Source organism: Colobus angolensis, unplaced genomic scaffold (genome assembly GCF_000951035.1).
Source record: "Colobus angolensis palliatus isolate OR3802 unplaced genomic scaffold, Cang.pa_1.0 Scaffold447, whole genome shotgun sequence".
Lineage (NCBI taxonomy): Eukaryota > Metazoa > Chordata > Mammalia > Primates > Cercopithecidae > Colobus > Colobus angolensis.
In genome coordinates, this window is record NW_012117899.1 from 1076819 (window position 1) to 1097071 (window position 20253).

General features: G+C 52.6%; 1 protein-coding gene across 1 annotated transcript in view; it reads right to left on the reverse strand.

The window, feature by feature from the left end:
- The window catches only part of VANGL2 (VANGL planar cell polarity protein 2), a 28183-nt gene extending 7930 nt beyond the window's left edge, over window positions 1-20253 (reverse strand). Inside the window, exons 1-5 of the mRNA XM_011957638.1 lie at window positions 19965-20253; window positions 5011-5271; window positions 4737-4857; window positions 1296-1903; window positions 363-499 (exon numbers count right to left, since the gene is read on the reverse strand). Of these exons, the coding sequence (XP_011813028.1) occupies window positions 363-499; window positions 1296-1903; window positions 4737-4857; window positions 5011-5081 (937 nt within the window). The 5' untranslated portion in view covers window positions 5082-5271; window positions 19965-20253. The remainder of the gene's footprint in view (window positions 1-362; window positions 500-1295; window positions 1904-4736; window positions 4858-5010; window positions 5272-19964) is intronic.

Consider the following 20253-nt stretch of genomic DNA (forward strand, 5'->3'; position numbering starts at 1 on the left):
CCTCCTGGCCACCTCTGGGAGAGGCCACAGGAAAGCAAAAAGGAAGGCACTGGAAGCGCAGGAGTCCTGCAGGTGTTCCTCCCCAGTGCAGGGGGTTCTGCAGCCCCAAGAGCTGAAGGGCTTAGACCAGGGCTGATGAGAGATACTGAGGAGCCAGATCAGGGGACACGCCATAGCATAAAGGGACAGCAAGTAGGATGAGCAGCTCAGCCACCTGGAGTCAAGGGAAGTGACTGAACAGAAGCGGCTGAAACATACGCTAAGGAAAGGAAAAAGCAAGGGACGAAGGGTAAGAGAGAGGCGGGAACTTGGAGTCCTGCTTGGGAAGAGACAGGGAAGGGCAGAGGAGCAGGGCTGCTCACCCTCTCCGAGGGAATACACCTTGAAGCCAGACACTTTCTTGGCCAGGACGGACTTGGGCAGGTTGAGGAGGGCGGGGTTGTAGACAGGGAAGTCATGGTAATACTTCTCCAGGATCCACACTGCCACGCGCTGGATGCTGTGGGGGAGATGGCAGGAGGGAGCGGAGAAGGGACAGACAAGGGGCACAGGGGAAGGGACACATTAGGGTAGGTTGGCAGGGCAGGAGAGAACACAGGACAGGGACAAGCTGCTTCCAAGAAGCCCGACTCTGGGCCTGAGGTCTACTTACCAGGCTCCCAAGCCTTCCCCAGGGCTGGGCCTGCCAGTCCCTCCCTGCCATGCCAAAGCCCAGCAGAGAAAGGGCATTGGGCCTGGGTCCCCAGTCAAAGATCACCCCATCCCCATCCAGCATTCCCCCAAGATTCTCTACAGGACCAAGGATGTGCCACTGATACTCTGTGTGGCCTCGAGGGGTAGCTTGTTTACTGGGAGCTGAAGAACTCTCCTCCTTATCTCTTTCTCTGGGGATCCCTCCTCTGGCCAGGTCACTTCACAGGCCACTGAGTGCTCACAAGAAGCTGTGCCTCCCAGAAAGGACTAGAAAGGGGATCCAAAAAGCCCCTGTTTGTGCACCCCCGCAATATTTCTTCCCTTTGGTTCATCCCCCTCTGATATTCCCTACCTCTAAATGCCTGCTCATTCCCAGTTCATAACTCCCAACTGATCTTGCCCCACAACCGTGTACATGAACTTGCCCATCAAGCAGCAAACATTGGTGAAAACCTACTTGGTGCAAAGTACTCAATTCCCTCCCACATAGCCCTCCAAGCCCATCACCTCCAGCCCACCATCACACCCTCCCACCCTAGCAGTCACTCCACATCCTCCCATGCCCTTTCCCTCCCAACCCTTCTCCAGCCGTGGGCTAGTACCTGAGATGGCCAACGTTGTAGAAGCGGCTGGCGCCGTCGGTGGAGCGCACGACCTTGAGAGTGAACTGAGGCTGGAGCTGGCGCAGCTCCAGCAGGACCACAGCCAGGTAGTGCACGAAAAGAAGGGCGTCCACCAGCGACACGGCGAACTGCACCACGCCCTGGTAGCTGCGCTCCCGAGCATCCAGGATGCGCACACCATAGAAGAGCCAGTAGGAGACCACGAGCAGGAAAACCAGCACCATGAGTAGGGCGCGCAGCACAAAGATGCGGGGCAGTGAGGCCTTGGGCCGGCGGAAGAACAGAGCCCAGCTGCCCAGCAGCAGGATAAGCAGCTTGAAGGCCACAGAGATGAAGAGGCCCTCGCAGGCCGTCCCGCAAGGCTCCAGCTCCTCCCGCCACAGCAGTGGGGGCAGCAGCAGGAAGGCCAGCGGCGTGAGGAAAGACAGCAATGCCAGGGTGGCCCCTGCCGCCACACCCAGGTGACGGGAGCAGTCCAGAGGGACACTGTCCTCCATGTCCTTGGCGATGCGCGTGAGGTCATCGTGGGAGATGCTGTGCTCTGAGGTGCCCGTTACTACTGTCGTCGTTTCCCCCCAGTTGTCATCCTACAGGCAGAAGGGGGCCAGCCACACAATAAGGAGGAAAGGATAAGAAGAGGAAGAGGAGATGAACAGGAGAAAGGGCGAGGGGAGAGGAGACAGAGAGGAACACATGGGAAAGGAGAAGGCAGAAAGAAGAGAGGGTAATCAACAAATACGCAACCATCAAAGTATTTACTGAGCTCCACTGTGTGTCCAAGTCTGGCCTCTGCAGATGGCCAAGTCCAAAACCCGAGCCCTCGGGGAGCTGGACACTGGTCAGTGAGAGAGGAAAAACCACACATGCTGCAATGACCCTCAGAGCAGACAGCACAGGACAAATGCTGAAGGAACTGCTCAGGCAGTGACTGGGATCCGAGGGCAAACTCGCCAAGCAAAGCAGGCAGGTGGGACCTGAGCTGATCCTTGGGGGAGGGGAGCTCCCAGGAAGATGTTCCCAATCCCAGATGCACACATTACAACACTTATGGAGGTCAGAAAATAATACTAATTACTGGGGAATATGATCTGCTTGTCAACCTTTTCAAAAAAAAAAAAAAAAACTCCCCAGATGATTGTAGTGGCATCCAAGATTGATGAACTAAATGATCTCTAAGGGCTGGTTGGCTACTCAAAATGTGATCTGTGGACCAGCAGTGTGGACATCACCTGGGAGCTGGTTAGAAAGGCAGAACCTCAGGCCCACCGCACGTTTACTGAACCAGAATCTGCATTTTAACAAGATCCACATGAATCACTCAAACACTAACATTAATTCTGGAAGTCCTGCTGAACGCGGTGGCTCATGCATGTAATCCCAGCACTTTGGGAGGCCAAGGTGGGCGGATGACCTGAGGTCGGGAGTTTGAGACCAGGCTGACCAACATGGAGAAACCTGTCTCTACTAAAAATTAAAAAAAAAAAAAAAAATTAGCCAGGCGTGGTGGCGTGTGCCTGTGGCTACTCGGGAGGCTGATGTGGGAGAATCGCTTGAACACAGGAGGCGGAGGTTGCAGTGAGCCAAGATTGCACCATTGCACTCCAGCCTGGACAACAAGAGCAAAACTCTATCTCAAAAAAAAAAAAAATTATGGAAGTCCTATCTAAGTTCTTTCCAGCATGCCATGATTTCAGCAGAAGCTAGAGGAGGAGCCTGCAGGGCAGGAATGGCATGAACTGAGGCACCCAAGGGCTATGAGAGCAGAGGATCCATGTGCAGAAGCACAGCAAGGTGCAACCAGGAAGGTGAGGCAGAGAACAGCCAGGCGGGGTTTGTGCGGGCCATGCTGCAGTGCTGGGCTAGGCAATAAGCACCTATTCTCCAGGCATGGAGAGCCACTGAAGGTTTCCAACTAAGGGAGTAACCTGACCAAAGCAGCACAGAGAAGAAGAGAAGACCCCAGGGGTAAAGGGGTGAAGGTATGAAGGACACTGTGCAGACTCAAGGCCACCCTGGGTCTCCGGGTCTCTGGTCTGCAAGGCCACCTCTGCTGGGCCATCTAAATCTCTACAGCAGAGAGGCTGCCTATCCCTAGAGGCAAGAAGGTGGCCAGGATGAGGTCCCAAGGTGCCCCTCTAAGTGTGGTCTGCTCAAGCTGTTTCTCTGCAGTGGCTGGAGATCATCCCACAGAGGAGTCCCAAGACCACCAGCCGCCTTCAGCACCCACAGCCTTCACTCCTGGGACAGCCTGGGGATATGGAATCACATCCTGACACTTAGAAGGTTCAGATTACAGGATGAAGGCAGCCCGACAGCACCAGTGATTAGGGAGGCTGAGGAACCTCCTCTCCACAGGATGGGGAATGAGTCTGATGTGAAGATAGAAAGCAGATGCACTGACTGCTTTCAGCTCAAGGCCCTGGGTCTGTTCCCTGCCCTCTGACCCCCAGACATACTGCCCACCCCTTCCAAGGACCAAGGGCTTGGGACCTCCTCCCCAACAGTAGGAGAGCTGGTCATGCCTCAGGGTCACTTCAAGAACTCAGGAGGCCAGGCCCCAGGGAGAAGGGATTGGGAGAGAGGGAAAAAGAACATTTCCTTTAGGTATTGACCTGCTCCCAAGGCCCAGGAATTCCCAATGTCAGTCACAAGGATTTCTTCTGAGGAAAAAGGAGCTGGGAATCTCCAGCCCCCAGAGATGCTCCCAAGAGGAATGAGACCTGGGCAACCTCAGTGTCACCTCGAATCCTGCCTCTGCCCTATTCCAGGACTGTGTTCTGTCCGCTGTCCTCCCTACCAGGTGAGCACAGTGGGCAACAGAGGTTAGAATAGAAAACCTGCTCACTCCTGTTGTGGAGAACTCTCTCCGAGGGTCTCTGCTCCATCCCTCAGCCTTACTTCTTCTCCCTCAGGCTTTCTTCATCTACTCTTCCCACACTCCTTTCCCAAGACCTAGGTGACGCCATTCTACAGGCTGACACCAGAGGGCACAGAGCGCCCACACCTGGAGGCTCCAGGAAAACTCAGCTTTGCTCACACACACCCCAGGCCCAGCCACCACCACCGCCCTCCTGCTCCAGATTCCCAGCGGGCCTGACTGGCTGGCAGCAGCTCCAGAGGAGCTGGGCAATTCCCATCACACAGCCCAGGTCACCCCTCCACCCCTCTGGAGATAAAGAAGGAGAGGCTGCTGCTTCCAGAGGGATCTCTATACTGAAATTTCTGAAGGTCCTACCTTAAGACACTGAGCCAACCTAAGTACAACACAAGACACACTCCCCAGTGTGGCAGCTGTCTGAGCCCAGTCTGGCAGCTGTCTGAGCCCAGGTTTCCAAGCCCTCCCCCACTCTGCGGAGCCTCCAGCCCCTCAGGAGCAGTCTGAAAATGCCCAGTCTGGACCACCACATCCCCGGTGCTCACCCGCTCATCCCCTCGTGTGGACTCATTGTCCAGCAGGGGCTCCCCGGGAGCCTGGATTGTCACCGACTTGTCCCCTCGGCTCCCATCTCGACTCTTAGAGCGGTGTCGGTCCCGGCGGTCCCTGCGGCAGGAAGCCAGAAGAGGCACAGAAAGTCCAGCAGCGGACCAGGGTCTTCTCGGCAGCCACTCTACCCCACCACCCCTGCACGTGCCCACCTCTTAACAGCCCCCAACCCTCCCTCCGCCACACATGTCACCCCACATGCCTGCCCACCTGTGCTTGCGGGAGCTGCGGGAGTGGCCCGACTTGTAGGAATAGCCCGAGTACTGGGACTCGGTGTCCATGGCGTCTGAACGCCGCGCCTTATAGCGCTCCAGGGCCGCAGGCTGGGGCCTCTTGGGGGGCCCCACAGCCACCTCCTTCAGCACCGGCTTCTTCAGGCCAAGAGGCACCTTCAGGAAGTCAACTGTCACCCTGAGGGACTCTATTTTGCTGGACGGGTGGGCTTGTCTCAGAGAAAATCCAGCGACGCTCCTGGTGAGAGGAAGAAGCTGGTTAGAGGCGGCTTGAGCTCTCTATGGGGTCAGAGCAGAGGAAGACCATCCGCACACAACAGCCACAGAAGACTCAAATGAGCCCAGCCATGGCCTGAGAATATCTCCACCCAGGTTCCTGCTGTCCACTGGGCCCAGTTCCTCCTACTCTACTCTAGAAAGAGCCCTGCCAGGCTGTGCCAAGGACTCAGGCCTGGGGGAAGATGGCTAGCAAAGGCTCCCAGGGCAGGAAGGCTCACCCAGAATGACCCAACCACAGGCCCTCTGAAAGGGAGGAGCAGGGCATTGCTTCCCTATTCTCAGCAAGGAAAACTGAGGCGTGAAGAGGGCAGGTTCTGGCCAAGCCAACAGGCTGAACCAATGGACACCTCAGAGAGCAGAAAGGAGCTGGCTTCTGTCCAGGGGCTACCCCAGGCATCTCCTCCACATGCTACACCTCCTCCCCTCACTCATACTTTCTGAGTGTGCCCACAGCAGGCTGCTTCCCTTGGTACCATCTCCCCAGCATCTACTTCAAACACACCCAGGTTTACTGGTAAGATCAGGTTGGCAGCTTCCTTGAGGCTGCCACGCGTATGCACACACCCAGGTGAGGGTGAGGGGTGGAAACTATGGATAATATGGTGGGGGTGGGAGGAGAAGACAAGTTTCTACTTGCCTAAAGTTCTGAAATAGGCAAGGTACAAGTTTATCTGCCTACTTATAGGCTTATCTTTCAACCATACTTCACCTTTTGATTCTGCAGAGGAGGATGACCTCTCCTCTCTCTAATCCCTACCCTGCTCATTCTTCAGAGCCCAGCCCCACTCCCTCATAGGAGCCCCCACCTACTCTAGCACCCAATGTTATCTTCCCTGCTGACCCTGACTCCCCTAACAGTCATCATCATCCACTGAGCACTTACTTCCTATCTTCAGTCATTGATGCATCAAATCTTGTTTGAGCACCTTCTATGAACATGTATTCTGCTAGGTGTAAAGTGGTATAACAAACCCTGAGTTTACAGTCTAGCAGGGAAGAGGGCACACCAAACAAGTAAGCAGATAAGTATAAATGACCGATTGCAGGTTGTTTATACTTATGGATGGAAGGGCGGAACAGGAAACTATGAGAGACACCACATGGGGTAAGGGCTACTTTAAACTTAGCGGTTCTAGAAAGTCTGAAAAAAATGACACCTCAGCAGAGGCCTGAAGAAGAAACAGGAATTAACCAAGCAAAGAGTGCAGGAAAATGCCCATGGAGCAGAGGAATCACATGTGTGAAGGCCAAAGGCAGGAAAGAGTTTGTTGTATTTAAAGAACCAACAAAGGCCAGTGGGGCCAGAGTTGAGGAAGAGAGTGGGTGGTAGAAGGTGGCACTGCAGAGACAGCCAGGCACCAGGTGAAGAACATGAGCTTTATTTTATTCTAAGGCCACAGGAAAACTTCGAAGGATTTTAGCTATGCAGATATGGATTGAAAAGAGGGAAAAGTAGAAACAGGGAGATCAGTAAGGAGGTGACTGCAGTAGTACAGGCTTGCTAAGGGTAGAGCCACAGAAGAGTGAGTAACAGTCAAATCAACAGGACCTAATGAGCGCGACGGGAGTGTCAAGAATCCCCAGCCTGAGCAAGGGAGCAGATGGTAGCACCATCAGTAGGGTAGGGAAGACTGAGGAGGAAGCAGCCTTGTGAGGGAAGACAATTAGTTCAGCTTCTAGCCTGCTAAGTTAGTGGCCATGAGACAGTAGGCAGCCAGGTATCAGAGGAGCCAGACTCGGAGGACAGTCCGAGCTGGAGGTACTGAGGGTGTGAAAAGCTATGGGGATAGATGGAATCACCTAGGGAGAGGACTACATAAGGACATAAAGAACCCCGGCATGTACACATGTCCAGAGGAAAAGGAGCAAAGGGGATGAGAAGGCCAGACAAGGAGGGGAGCCAGAAGAGTGGGGTCTCAAGGCAGCCAGAAATTTAAGAGTGTTTTGAGGTGGCAATTAAGTCAACCAGGTCAAATGCTGCTGAGAGGCTGATTATGTTAAAAACTAAAATGGGGCCGGGCGGGGTGGCTCACACCTTAATCCTAGTGCTTTAGGAGGCCGAGGTGGCTGGATCATAAGGTCAGGAGTTCAAGACCAGCCTGGCCAAGATGGTGAAACCCCATCTCTACTAAAACTATAAAAATTAGCTAGGCATGGTGGCAGGCGCCTGTAATCCCAGCTACTCAGGAGGCTGAGGCAGATAATTGCTTGAACCTGGGAGGCGGGAGTTGCAGTGAGCCGAGATCACACCACTACACGCCAGCCGGGGCGACAGAACAAGACTCTGTCTCAAAAAAAAAAAAAAAAACTAAAATGGATTTGCTGTGTATAGTTACCTTTACTCCAACTACTCTAAACCATCAGTAATTTGAGAATAAACAACATGATTGATACATATTTATATCAATCTCCCCTCCCATGGGCGCAGAGCAAGGAACTAATACCAACCTAGTAAATGAACATAGTCATGCCTCGCTTAACCACAGGGAAACTTTCTGAGAATGTGTCATTAGGCAGCTGCATCCTGGGAACATCATAGAACGTACCTACACAAACCTTGTGTTTTTGTAGTATAGCCTACTACACACATAGGCCTTATGGTACAGTCTATTGCTCCCAGGCTACAAACCTGTGCAGCATGTTACTGTACTGAACACTGTAGCCAACTGTAACACAATGGTATGTACTTGTGTATCTAAACATAGAAAAAGTACAGTAATAATACAATAGTATAATTTTATGGGACCACCATCATATATGTAGTCCATCATTGGCCAAAACATCCATGACTGTACACCTCTTTGGCTCTCAGGGAAACTATAATGACTGTAGGGAGATGAAAGCAATGTGAAATCTATTCATTCATCCTCTTAACAGAGCTCTATGGAGGCAGTCCTCCATAGGATTAGTTATATTTGTCAGTATCCCCATGTCAAAGCATGTTTGTGATAAGGACACACTTACAGGACAGAGACATAATACCTTAACCCAACCATACGACTTTCCAAAAACCTTGGCAGCAAAAATGATCCTTATTTATCCACTTACCTGAAAAATATATGTTGGGCTCATCTACCCACTCTCCTGAGGACCCTTTCTACTGGCCTATTCCTCCATATAGTTTAGACATCTCACCTGCATTTCTCTTGTGGTTCCAGCCTATTCTTTCTAGTCTTCCTCATAAAAACTGAATTTTGCCAGGAGGCTCAAAGATAATAAGTGGGTCACAGAGTGACATGGGGGTAGAAAAGGGGATGGAGAAGTAAACAACTGCCATGGACTAGAGTCTAGACACACACACTAGATCCCAGGCTGTCCATCTCCTTATCCTCCTGTATACCAACCATCTGCCAAAGCCAACAGCCAGAAGAGCCAGGGATGTGCACTCAAAGATCTAAGTTTAAAACCTAACTCTTCCACTGACTAGCTGTGTGACCATGTGCAAGTTACTTAACATCTCTGTGCCTGTAGCCTGGTAAGCTCATTAGTAAAATAGGGAAGATAATGATGCCTTTTTCATGGGGTAGCCGTAAGGATCACGAGGGTGAAAGAAGTGCTTTTATAAATGGCTCCGCTAGTAATTAGTTAAGCAATTAACAAGTTTTAGCTCCAGGACCACTCATACTCCAATCCCCAGACACTTCCTCTGAGACTAGAGAAAGAGGTGGTATAAATAAATCCTGCTGTTAGTACAACTAAATAAAGAAGTCACACACACACACACACACACACACACTAACCAGAACCACCACTTCAAACACACCCAGGAGGTAAACTGATGCCATTGCATTTCCCCTCCGGATAAATTTCAAACCAGACAAGGGTGCCAGTCCTCTCCCATCCTTTTGTTCTGAGCTGCCCAGCCTAGTGCCCCCTATCTTTCTCCCCTGCTACTTACTACAGACTCAACATGAATCCTGCTCCCCTGGCCTGCCAACCCAAGTTAGGGAGCCCAAAAAGCACCAAAACACGCTTCTCTCCTCCCTACCAAACACAGGCGCCAAAAATGAACCCGACTTCTGAGACCCTTGCCTGCTGTGTCTTCAAGTACCCCAGGGAACTAATCCAAGCACTGCTGCTGGGGGGCCTGGGACGAGGGAGGGGAGGGGAGTAAAGAGAAGGGCAGAAGTTCCCCTTATTTAATCAGTCTCAGGAATCAGGGGTTTGGAGGGTCTCCCGGGTGGGCAGCGTTCCCAGGGAAGAGATGGGGGGAGGGGATCACTGGATGAGATCAACAAGTGGAAATGTCAAAAGGGATGACGAGACGGGGAGGGAAGTCCGGACTCGGTGCAGGACAGGGAGCTGCCCTAGTCTGGGGAAGGGGAAGGCTGTAGAAAAGGAATGTGCCCCACTGCCTTTCACCTTGCCCCCCACTTCCCAAGACACAAACACACACACTCAGTCCCCTGTTCAAACCAATCATGGATTATCTGGGGTTAAAAAGAGGCCAGGGAAGAGAGAGGGAGAGAAGAGAGAGCCTGTTACAAAAAGGAGACCCTTCTCCCCTCCAAAGGCCTTTCAGAAATAAAATTAATGGAATGTGTCTCAGTATCATCCCAAGGGGATTGGGGGGGAGCTCGGCGGGGGGGAATGTGGGGGCTTTTGTCCCGGCTGCCCAGCTTCTCCCACATTGATCACCATGGCAACAAAAGCCCCCTGTTGCCTAGGTGATGGCAGCCGGGTCCTGGAACCCATACCCAGCATCCAAAGGGAGGGAGGTTATAGAGGTGGGGGCGATAGGGACAGAGGAGGAGAGAATGGGGTTTCTCCTCTGGCGGCCCCAGCTTTTGTCTGAGCTCTGGGATCAGGTTTCTTCAGGAAACAATTGGAGGCCCCTGGAAAAAATACACTCAGAACCTGGCAACAGGCAGAGGGAGCAGGGCCCTAGAGTAGTGTGTATGTGGGTGGGTGTGGGGGTGTGTGTGTGTATAAGGGAGGTGGGTGTTGGCCAAAACACAGACCAGGGTGGACCAACCCTTTCCCATTTCCCACTCAAAGGAGGCAGCTTAAGTGGGCAAGGCGTTGAACACAAACGCCAGCACCCCCATGCGTGGCGCGTGCTGAGGACCGATGACCAGACGCAGGCGGCTGCAGGCGCCACCTCCTGCCACTGCTCTAGCCTGGGCCCACCCCGCAGTCCAGTCCCAGCTAGTTTAGGCCTGGGGTGGGGTAATGAGACACAGCATAGATGAAGATGGGGCTGGGAGAAAGAGCTGTGGAAACCAGGGTGACTCCCGCGAAGAAAAGGGGGGCGGGGACAGAACACAAACATGCACCTAAAAAGGGCACCTATTGTTCCTCATCTCCACCAAGGACAGGGCTGGAAGCACCTAGCCAGCCGAGCTGCAGAGGGGGCTTGGGTTTGATTTTTAAAAGACTTCCAGCCAGGTGGGAAGACGATGGGAAAGAGGACAAGAAGCCTCAAGTTCTCCTCAGACAGGAACAGAGATCTCTGATAGGACCATTTTCCTCTCCACAGTCAGGGACTAGAGAAGGGTGGTTCTGCCTGAATACAGGGAAATGGGCATGATTACTGCTTCAGACCCTGCCTGAAGAGTCATCTGTGGGCCCCTGCCCACTAAAGGTCTCCGATTCCTATACAGGGGCTTGGATCTTCCTGCATATTCCCTGCACCCCTTTCCCACTGCAGCCCATGGGCAAGGGTATACATGTGGGCACCCCCTAGCTGCCTGGCTCCCTAATCATCACCAACCATAGTGCCAAGGTCCAAGGATATCAATATAAGTTCCACTCAAAGTGCTGGATGCCCACCTTCAGCCGTGGAGATGGCAGGAACTAAGCTGAGGGTCCAACTTCCCAACTCACGATCCCAGGAGCTAGCTCTCTGTGCAGTCAGGGCACCTCACCAAGGCCTAAGGCCAGTGCAAGGCACAGCAGAGACTCGAGACACGGCTGTCCCACTTCACAGCCTTGCTTGGTTTTCCTCCTTGTCACACTCCTCCCCTGAGTTTCACAGATGTGCTTAACCCAGGCAGAGCTGTCAGGCCCTGGTAGGGGGCTGAAGTTGATGGGTGTGGGTTGAAAATGCACATACCCAACATGGCTTCCACAGAGGAGAGGAAGGCACCCGAACCTCTGACTATGCCCACATCACTCCCTGACACCCCTTTCCTTTTCCCTTTCCCCTTCAGGAGGACACGGCTGGCTGAATCACCCTCTTCTCAACAGTTTCCAACACCAAGCTGAAAGGGGCCTCTCTCTGGGACCCAGAGAAAGAAGGTGACTAGCCCATGGCCACTACTTCTACAGCAGCCCATTTCCGGCCTCCTCTGATTGTTGGAAAATTGTACTAACACTGACTTTGAGGGGCGCTCTCTTGGAGTGAGACCAGGTTTCTCCATGAGACTGCTCTGGACGCTGCTTCCTTGAGTAGACACAACTGCAAGAGGGCCAGGACAGGAGAGGATTTGCTGACTCCATCCTGCCCCCTCTTCTCACCAGGGACAAAGAAACAGAGACTAGACAGGCCTCAGCTAAGGCAGCCAGAACCAAAGAGCCTCTATCCCCAAAAGGGGTGGTTCCTGCACTCATCCTTCTACCACTTCTAAGAACCGTGATGTTCCTTCATCCCCATCCAGCCTTGGGCGGTGGGCAAGCCAACCATCCGGAGACGCTGGGCTTTGCTATCACCAAAAGGACTAAGGCACAGAGTAGGCAAGGAACAGCTCCAGTCCTGGACCACAAATGGGGTGGAGATTTTGTCCCGACCCGCATTCCTAAACCCTGAAAAAGGCTGTCCTTGGATGACAGTGCTGCCCAGGAGGCCAGAGAGAACAGCTGGATCTTGGCGGGCTGAGGGGTGGGAAGGGCAGAGCAGGGAGCCCAGGAACTGGCACCAGGTGCCCCACCCCCGCCCTGTTAACCAGGCATTCTCCCAGGACAGCCCCAGACATGAGCTCACCATCCTCATAGCCCCAGGGTGGGGGCAGGATCCTTCTCCTCACTGGGCTGAGTGGCAGAGGAGGGGTGGGATCCTGGCCGTGCTTGGGTCATCCAGGCATCTAGGCTTCCAGAGCAGCATCTCACCAGCAGACCGCAGTGCAGGGTGCACCGCAGGGGAAGGGCCCACAGACTAGGCTCCTGGCCAGGATACCTGAGCTTGCATTCTAATTCAAAAGCAGTTGGGGAAGCCAGAGCCAAGCCCCTCTCCACCTACTTCCTTAATTTCCCTCAGTCTAAGGCCGGGGGTGAGGCTGGGGACCTCTAAATCCACAGACACACCGAAACACCCACCCCCCACACACATACACCCACACTCTGTTGCCCCTCTGAAACCTGGAATCACTCCTGCCTGCCCCACCCAGCTCCACCCACCCTCGCTAGGCAGGTTCTATAAAGACCTGCTCTGCTGTCTCTCCAGCACCCCCACCCCCATCCCAGCTCCCAGAGGTACCTGCCCCCCAACACAGCACACGAAAGCACACATGTGTGTACATACATGTCCCATAGCACCCCATGCCCTAGTCTTCCCCAGACCCATTCCCAGTCTTGCAGAGAACACTGGGGGTGGAAAGGCTGCAGGAGAAAAGGTGAGTAATCTCCCTGGCATCAGTCCCAGGTAGGGGCCGGTGAGAAGACGGGACACTAAGCTGGTGGGAAGGTAATCAGGGCTTCTGGATCCTCCATTTAATTTTTACCAATGGGCAGGCACCACAGTTTCCACCACAGGGATTTGAGCTGCTTCCTCCCTTGACCTAGGCAGAGAACTGGCCCCTACCTGCCCACCAGGTGAGCTGTGGAAGAACCAAGAAGGAAAACAGGCAGCTTGGAGGTGTCTTCAGGGAGAGGGTGGACAATGAGAGGTGGGTGAGCTGTGCTGACCCATAAGCCAGCTTCCTGTGCTCTCCAAAAACAAATGCCCCCTCTTCATAGCCTGCTGCTCCAGGTAGGCCGCAACTGTCCCTGGCCCCAAAAGACCTTCAAAGCCTACTCACCTGGCCCCTGCCCTGGGGTGCAAAGACGCGAAAAGCAGCTAGTTGGGAAGGGGAAGTTAGCCAACCTTGGGCTTGCTGTGGATGGGGGGAGTTGAGCTGTGAGGATAGAGTGCAAGGGAAGAACACATGGGGACACCGTCAGGAAAGGCTGAATTGTAGGAAGGTGGTAGAGTGGGCCTCCGAGTGTGAGATGCAGTGTGACTGGGGGTGAGGGTGGCAGAGCTGGGTATCCCCATCCTGAGAACCTCCTGTTGCCTCAGCCCACATCTGAGCCAGCCTTGGATCTGGCAACTTGGCTTGTTCTTATCTAGAAAACCAGAGACAGCTGAAAGGCCCAAGTACCAGCCAGCCTCCACCATCTTGACCACCCCCCTACCTAAGATTCTCACTCTTTGCTGAAAATTCTCATCTCCCCCATCCCTTATATCTACCATCTCCATTCCTGAAGTAAAGCAGGTGACAAAATGCATGTTTTGTTCACAGTCTGCTGTTTTTCAAGTGACTGCATTCACACCTCGAGCTCAGCACCTGTTGCTATCTAAACCCTACTTACCCTAAAAATCCAGACCCCCTGGGTCAGGCACAGTGGCTCATCCCAGCACTTTGGGAGGCCGAGGCAGGTAGATCACCTGAGGTCAGGAGTTCGAGACCAGCCTGACCAACATGCTGAAACCCCACCTCTACTAAAAATACAAAATTAGCTGGGCATGGTGGCACATGCCTGTAATCCCAGCTACTTGGGAGGCTGAGGCAGGAGAATCACTTGAACCCGGGAGGCAGAGGTTGTAGTGAGCCGAGATCATGCCATTGCACTACAGCCTAGGCAACGAGCCAAACTCTGTCTCAAAAAAATAAATAAATAAATACAGAACCCCCTCCCCAGACCCACAAACAAACACACCCTCTGTCTCTGACCAGGCTGAGGGAGCCAAGAACACTCTGGTGAAAACAGGGGTCTGAAGGACATTATTAGGGGCTGTGAAAAAACCCTATAGACAATAAGGACCAGGCTCCTCCCAATCACAAACAAGACCCCATGGGCCACGGTGGCCAGAACCTACAGTCATTCCCTTCCCCCAACCACTCTGCAAAATCATGGCCCAGCAAGAAGTTTCTGCAGAAATGCCAGCCCCACCCCAGGTTTATGACACCAAGGTGCTCCTCCTGGAGACAAGATCGTTCTCTGACTCCCACCCTCAAGGGTAGGCTTCTCTACTCCTCAGGCTGACAGTGGACTCATGTTTGCTTTTCAGAAAATGGGGGAATTACTCAAGTGCAAGATTAAAGGCAATAATGAGCAATCAGACCTAACTGGAATGACAGTCAGGGAAGGTGAAGAGACTTTGGGAAAAAGGAAGAGCACTGACGTCAGACCTGGCAGTCTTTTACGAGCTATGTAATCTCACGTGAGTCGCTCCTCTTTTCCAAATCTCAGTTTCCTTATCTATAAAATGGGAATAATAGTGCCTACTTCAGAAGGTTAAGAGTTTTCAGCAAAATAACGTATACAGAATATTACAGATTCTGGCACACAATAGATGCTTTAAAAAATGTTAGTTCCCACCTTTTCTCCTTTAGTGGGTCCACAGCCAACCCCTTCCACTTCCTGCTCCCATAACCTCACTGTAAGGAGAAACACCCCAGAATAAGATGGAACCACCTTTAGGTGCAGGGTTGGCCCTGTTCTAAATTAGACCATATCCAGGTACTGCCTGAGAGAGCAACCAAAATGCCTCTTCCTCCTCTCTGCTTCTTTCTTCAGCGGCCCTTGTATCCCCCACCTTTCTTCCTCTCCTTCCTCCTTCCTCACTTACAGTAAGGCAGACCTGGGTTCCAATCACCTCCCACTCTCCTCTAGGCTCTATGCCCAGCTGTGTGTGGAGTGGCAGGGGAAGGGGGTCCCAAGCCCCCCACCCTACCCAGCCCCCAGCTTCTTCCCACTCTCCCCTCTCCTTGCCCCACCCTGATTACTAGGATATCCTCAGCTCTGCTGATTCCCAGCCTGCTTCTCCCAAACCAGTTCCCAGCTGCTATGTCTGTAATTACCAACCTTGCCAGGGGCATCTGACAAAGCACAGCAAAACTTCATTTCCAAAGGGCCCCACCATAAAAGGGCCTCTGCCTCCTGTTCTGTACCAAGCAGGGTAGAGACAAGGAATGCAAAAATTCTCCCTGGCCTACCACAGTTCTAGCCAGATCACAACAGAGAAGGTGAGAGAGGGCTGCCCAAGCCACAACACCAAGAGACAGGATCAAGAAGGGGAGGGCCGCCGTAGGGTAGAGTGTGAGTGGGACTTACTCCCAGGCTTTCCTTCACCTCTGCCGACAAAATCTCATCATGCACAGGGTTACCCATCTTTGGAAGGTAAAAGGGGAAATTTCAGGTCAATTCAGAGAGAGGGGAAGTTGATGCCAAGTGAACAGGGAGATGGCTCCCCACAAGGATGAGGGTTGATGCATACAGGAGTGAGCTGCCCAGGAAAGAGGAGGAAAGGGCAAGTTTTAAAAGTCCCATCCCTAGCCCAGAGCCTAAGAAGAGGCCATAATACCCTAGCCTCTCTTCTCCCTTAATACCTCCAACTCTACCAACTCCATAGGACAAGCAGGAAAGGGATGATAACTTTGTTTTATAGACAGAGAAACTGAGGCCAAATCCCTACTTCGCACTTCAAGGTGCAGGACTACCAAACACCCTGTGTGCCTTCTTGCTCACACTGAGCCTCCACCAGCAGTGCCTTCCTCAGACCCTTCCTGTTGGCCTAACTCATTCTTTAACCAGCTAAAGTCTATCACACAAGGGAATAATATTCAGCTATAAAAGGGAATGAAGTATTAATACATGCTACATGCTACCATGTGAATTAACCTGGAAAACATTATGCTAAGCGAAGGAAGCCAGATTCAAAAGGTCACGCATTCTATCATTCCATGTGTATGAAATATCCAGAATAGGTACATCCATAGAGACAGGATGCAAATTGGTGGCTGCCAGGGGCTGGGGTAAGGGGAAATGGGGACAACTGCATAATGGGTATGGGTTTTCTTTCAGGATGGTGCAAATGTTTGGGGACTAGACAGAGGTGGTTGTTGCACAGCACTGTGAATGCACTAAATGCCACTGTTCACTTTAAAGTGGTTTATTTCCTATTACGTGAATTTCACCTTAATTTTTTTTAAATCCAGCTAAGGGGGCATCTCCTCCAGGAACCTTCCCTGGCACCTCACCCCAGGGCCAAGCACTCTTCCTCTATGTTCCAGTGGCCTCCTGAACACACATCCACACAGCACTCACTGGGCTGCAGTGAATCAACATGTTTTCCCATGTCTCCCCTGGGAAATGTCTTATTAGCTCTTCCATCCCCTGTGCTTCACACAGCGCCTAGCAGATAGGAGAGAATGCCTAATGTGGCCGGACAGAGGAAGATCAGAACCAAAGCCTATTTCTCCTGTCCCGACCCCGACTTCTCTCTCTTAGCCATGATTATCCCTCAGAATCCAAACCATCCAGCTAACATTTACTATGTGCCAGGAACTGTGCAACGTGCTTTCTCTATTATTTCAGTTAATCCTCATAACCCTAAGAAGTAGGGCCTATTATTAATTCCAATTTACAAGTGAGGCTTCAAAAAGTTACCAGTTTTGTCTGATGTCACAGAATTAGAAAGTGGCAAAGCCAGAATTTAAAAGCAAACCAGGGAAGAAAGCCACTTGGCAGGAGACCAGGGATTCCTTGTGGAAGGGCTCAGTCTAGGCTTGGAGGATGTGCCTTAAGACACCTAAGAGGCTGGGGAATGGGGTTTATTACTTGCCGAGATCACACCACTGTTAAGTACTAATTCCAACCAACTCTGACTCCTTTCTCTGGCCTCACAATGTGAGGAACACTTGAGGGAAGGAGAAGACTGGAGTCTCTAAAACTCAGAGGGGATCAGATCTCTTCCTTTTCCCTGCCAAAGCTTCTGTTAGCCAAGTTCCCTCCCCATTACTGGAAGGACCTGGAAACCAGATGAGCAGATAAAAGACTGTCCTGCTCTAGGGCCAGGGAAGGGGGGATATTTCCTCAGACCTAAAAGGATCAGGAGAAGAGGCAAACAAACCAGAGAGGCCTGCCCCGGAAGAATTAGAGGAAGTAGAAGTCAGGAGCAAGACAATGGGTGAGGAGGGGTCAACATGGCCACGACTCCCAATCTGGAAGTACTTTCAGATATGGCATTTCCTATTATCTGACCACAATTGCTCCTCTTTGGAAGAGCCCCCACCAGTATAATATATCATGCATGTGATGAGTGTATACAGAGCAAACAAGGTACCCCAGAGGGCCAGGGCACACCATCTTAGATGCAAGTGCCTTGCTAGCTAGCCCTGGGAGCCCTAACTGTCAGACAGGTGTTGGGTTTGGGGGAATGATCCATTAAAAAAAAAAAAAGGCTTCTCCTACTCTGCCCCGTTCCTCATTCAAACATTTTGTAACCCCTACTACTCTTATCTCCAGGCCTGAGGGAGGGTAGGGAGCCCTGAGGACTAGAGAGGGAAAATTCCAATTGCACACGCCCATTAGAGACTCTAACTTCCAATTGCAATTGCCCAGAGACCCTAATGGGCATGTGCAATCTTACCTCAGCTCTTAAAACTGGGTGCCTCAACCCAGCCACTGGCAGCCAAAAGAAAACTGCTAGAGTGTACAATGGAGGAAGGCTAGTATCCTTAAGAAGGAGGTGAGCAACCCCTTCCCTATACCCCAAAAGAAAAAGGATGAGAGAGGACAGGGAGAGAAGGGAGCTGTGGCTTCTTGGTGGAAAGAGACATTCACTTCCTGGATAGTCACCGACTTCCCACCACACTATCATGATGATGAGTATGGCAATATAGCCTACAATGGGTACCTGGCCCTTTCCCGACACACAGTCAGTCAGTCCTGGCCCCACACCCACAGCTCCATCTCAATCATGCTTCACACCAGGGAAAAGGGAAACTATGTGATAAACCACACAGACTCACTTGCAAAAACTCCTGAAGAAACACCCTATGCAACCTTCTCAACCCCATGGGCAGGGAACCCAAGTTGTTCCCTACCAGGTCTCATCCCTCCAGACATGCTTCCTCCTCTTGTTTCCATCCCGCACCAAAATCCCAAGACTCCTCAGGAACTTTAGTATCTTAGAGTCAGGGCAGAGTTAGAAGGCTCTGAAGCAGCAAACTCTGAGACAGCTTTCCAAGAGAACTGTGGCCTGAGGCTTTTAACTTAGGCTGGGAATATAAGAATGTAGCCTCTCCAAGCGCTGGAACCCAGCCTATGATGATGGGGGAGGAAGTTCCTCTTATTCTTCTCCCTGACCCCGCCAATCTTCCAAATTCCTCTAGGACTACAAGCAGACCCCTTGTTCCCTATTCCCCACAACACACGCCCTCTTCCAGAAAAACCCATCCCCCCAAAACAGGCACTTCATAAGACAACCCATTCCCTCCCACCCATAGGTCTCAGATACTTAAGGTACTACCCCTAAATCCAGGCAAGGCCATCCACGAAGTCTCAAAATCCTGCAGACAGCCTTCCTTTCGGGACTTTTGCCAGGAAAATCTGCCTGCAGAGACAAGAGGTACCCCTTACACACACTCAGAAACATACATACCAGCTAAGGCAGGCACACACACTGACACCCATCAACACAGGTTACACACAAGAGAACACAGATTCACACCCCTTCCCAGTACACAGGTGCACACGCACCTATCCACACACACTCCATTCTGCTTTTACACACCCACCTTCCTTGGTACCTACACACCTCTTTCCCATGAATTCCTCTCCCAGTACACACACATAGACATACACTCCTTCCCCTAAGTATACATACAAACACATATCCAAACACAGCAGATGCGTGGTCAGCCACTCCTTGGGTGCACACACAGTCAAGCACAGAAAAACACCTACACATCCAAACCAGGGGCCCACCTGCAGGAACATGCAGCACGTCAAGGCATGCACACACACCAAAACAAAGAATCATGCACACGGATCCTCCACCAACCCTTCAAAACTCACTAACGCAGAGCCCACAGTCCCCTAAATGGGTAAATATGAGTGGGGAGAAGGATGCCAGCGTCTGTTCCCTCGGCCCGTATACACAGTCTACCGCTTCCAGCCCCATCCTCTGGCTGTACACACACCCTGTCTACTTTGCCCAGCCCGCCCCACAGACTCCACTCTAAACCCTTAATGCATACCTGCCTCCGTCCCTCCCCACGCTCCTGAGGGGTGTGTGCACCCCAAAACACCCTTGGCTTCCAATACCTCCAGACTCCGATCCTTCCACGCCTCTCCCCCCACCTCCAACACAAGCTCCCAGTCTCCGGCTTCAACCGGCTCCCCTGGGATCATTAAGGCCCCTGCCCGGGCCCAGGAAAGTCCCCGGCTCTCCAGGCCTGGGCTCCGCCCCCTCCCCCACGAGCCCCTTCTCCTCCCCAAAGTTGGGGGGGTACTCCGCTGAGCCGTGGGGAAGCGCACCGGAAGGGGGTTGCCCGGAGCCCAGCCCCCCTTCCCCCATAAGCCACCCCGCTCGCTCTGGGGTCAGGCACCCCCTGGCCCCTTGCATGATTTTCCTCCTTTTCCGTTTCTTTTTTTCTCTTTCTTTCTTTTTCTTTTTCTTTTTTTTTTTTTCAAACTTTGCCCGCGCCCCCGCGGCCCGGCACTCACCCGCCGCTGCGAACTGCCGGGTGGGCTCAGCGGGCGCCCCGCTCGGCCCGTCGCCTTTGTATCCGCAGCTCTTCGGGTCGCTCCGAACTCGGCGCTCCCGGACCGGCAGCGCAGGCGATGGGGGTGTTGAGGCGGGGGGTTCTTGAGTCTGGTCACCCCCTGCTCCGTCCCAGACCGCTGCCTCTTCCCCCTCAAGGCCCCGGGGGCTGGGGGCCAGGGGGGAATAGGGGGCGCTCAGGCTCCCATGGCGGGACCAAGGATCAAGGAATCAAGGATCAGGAATCAGATC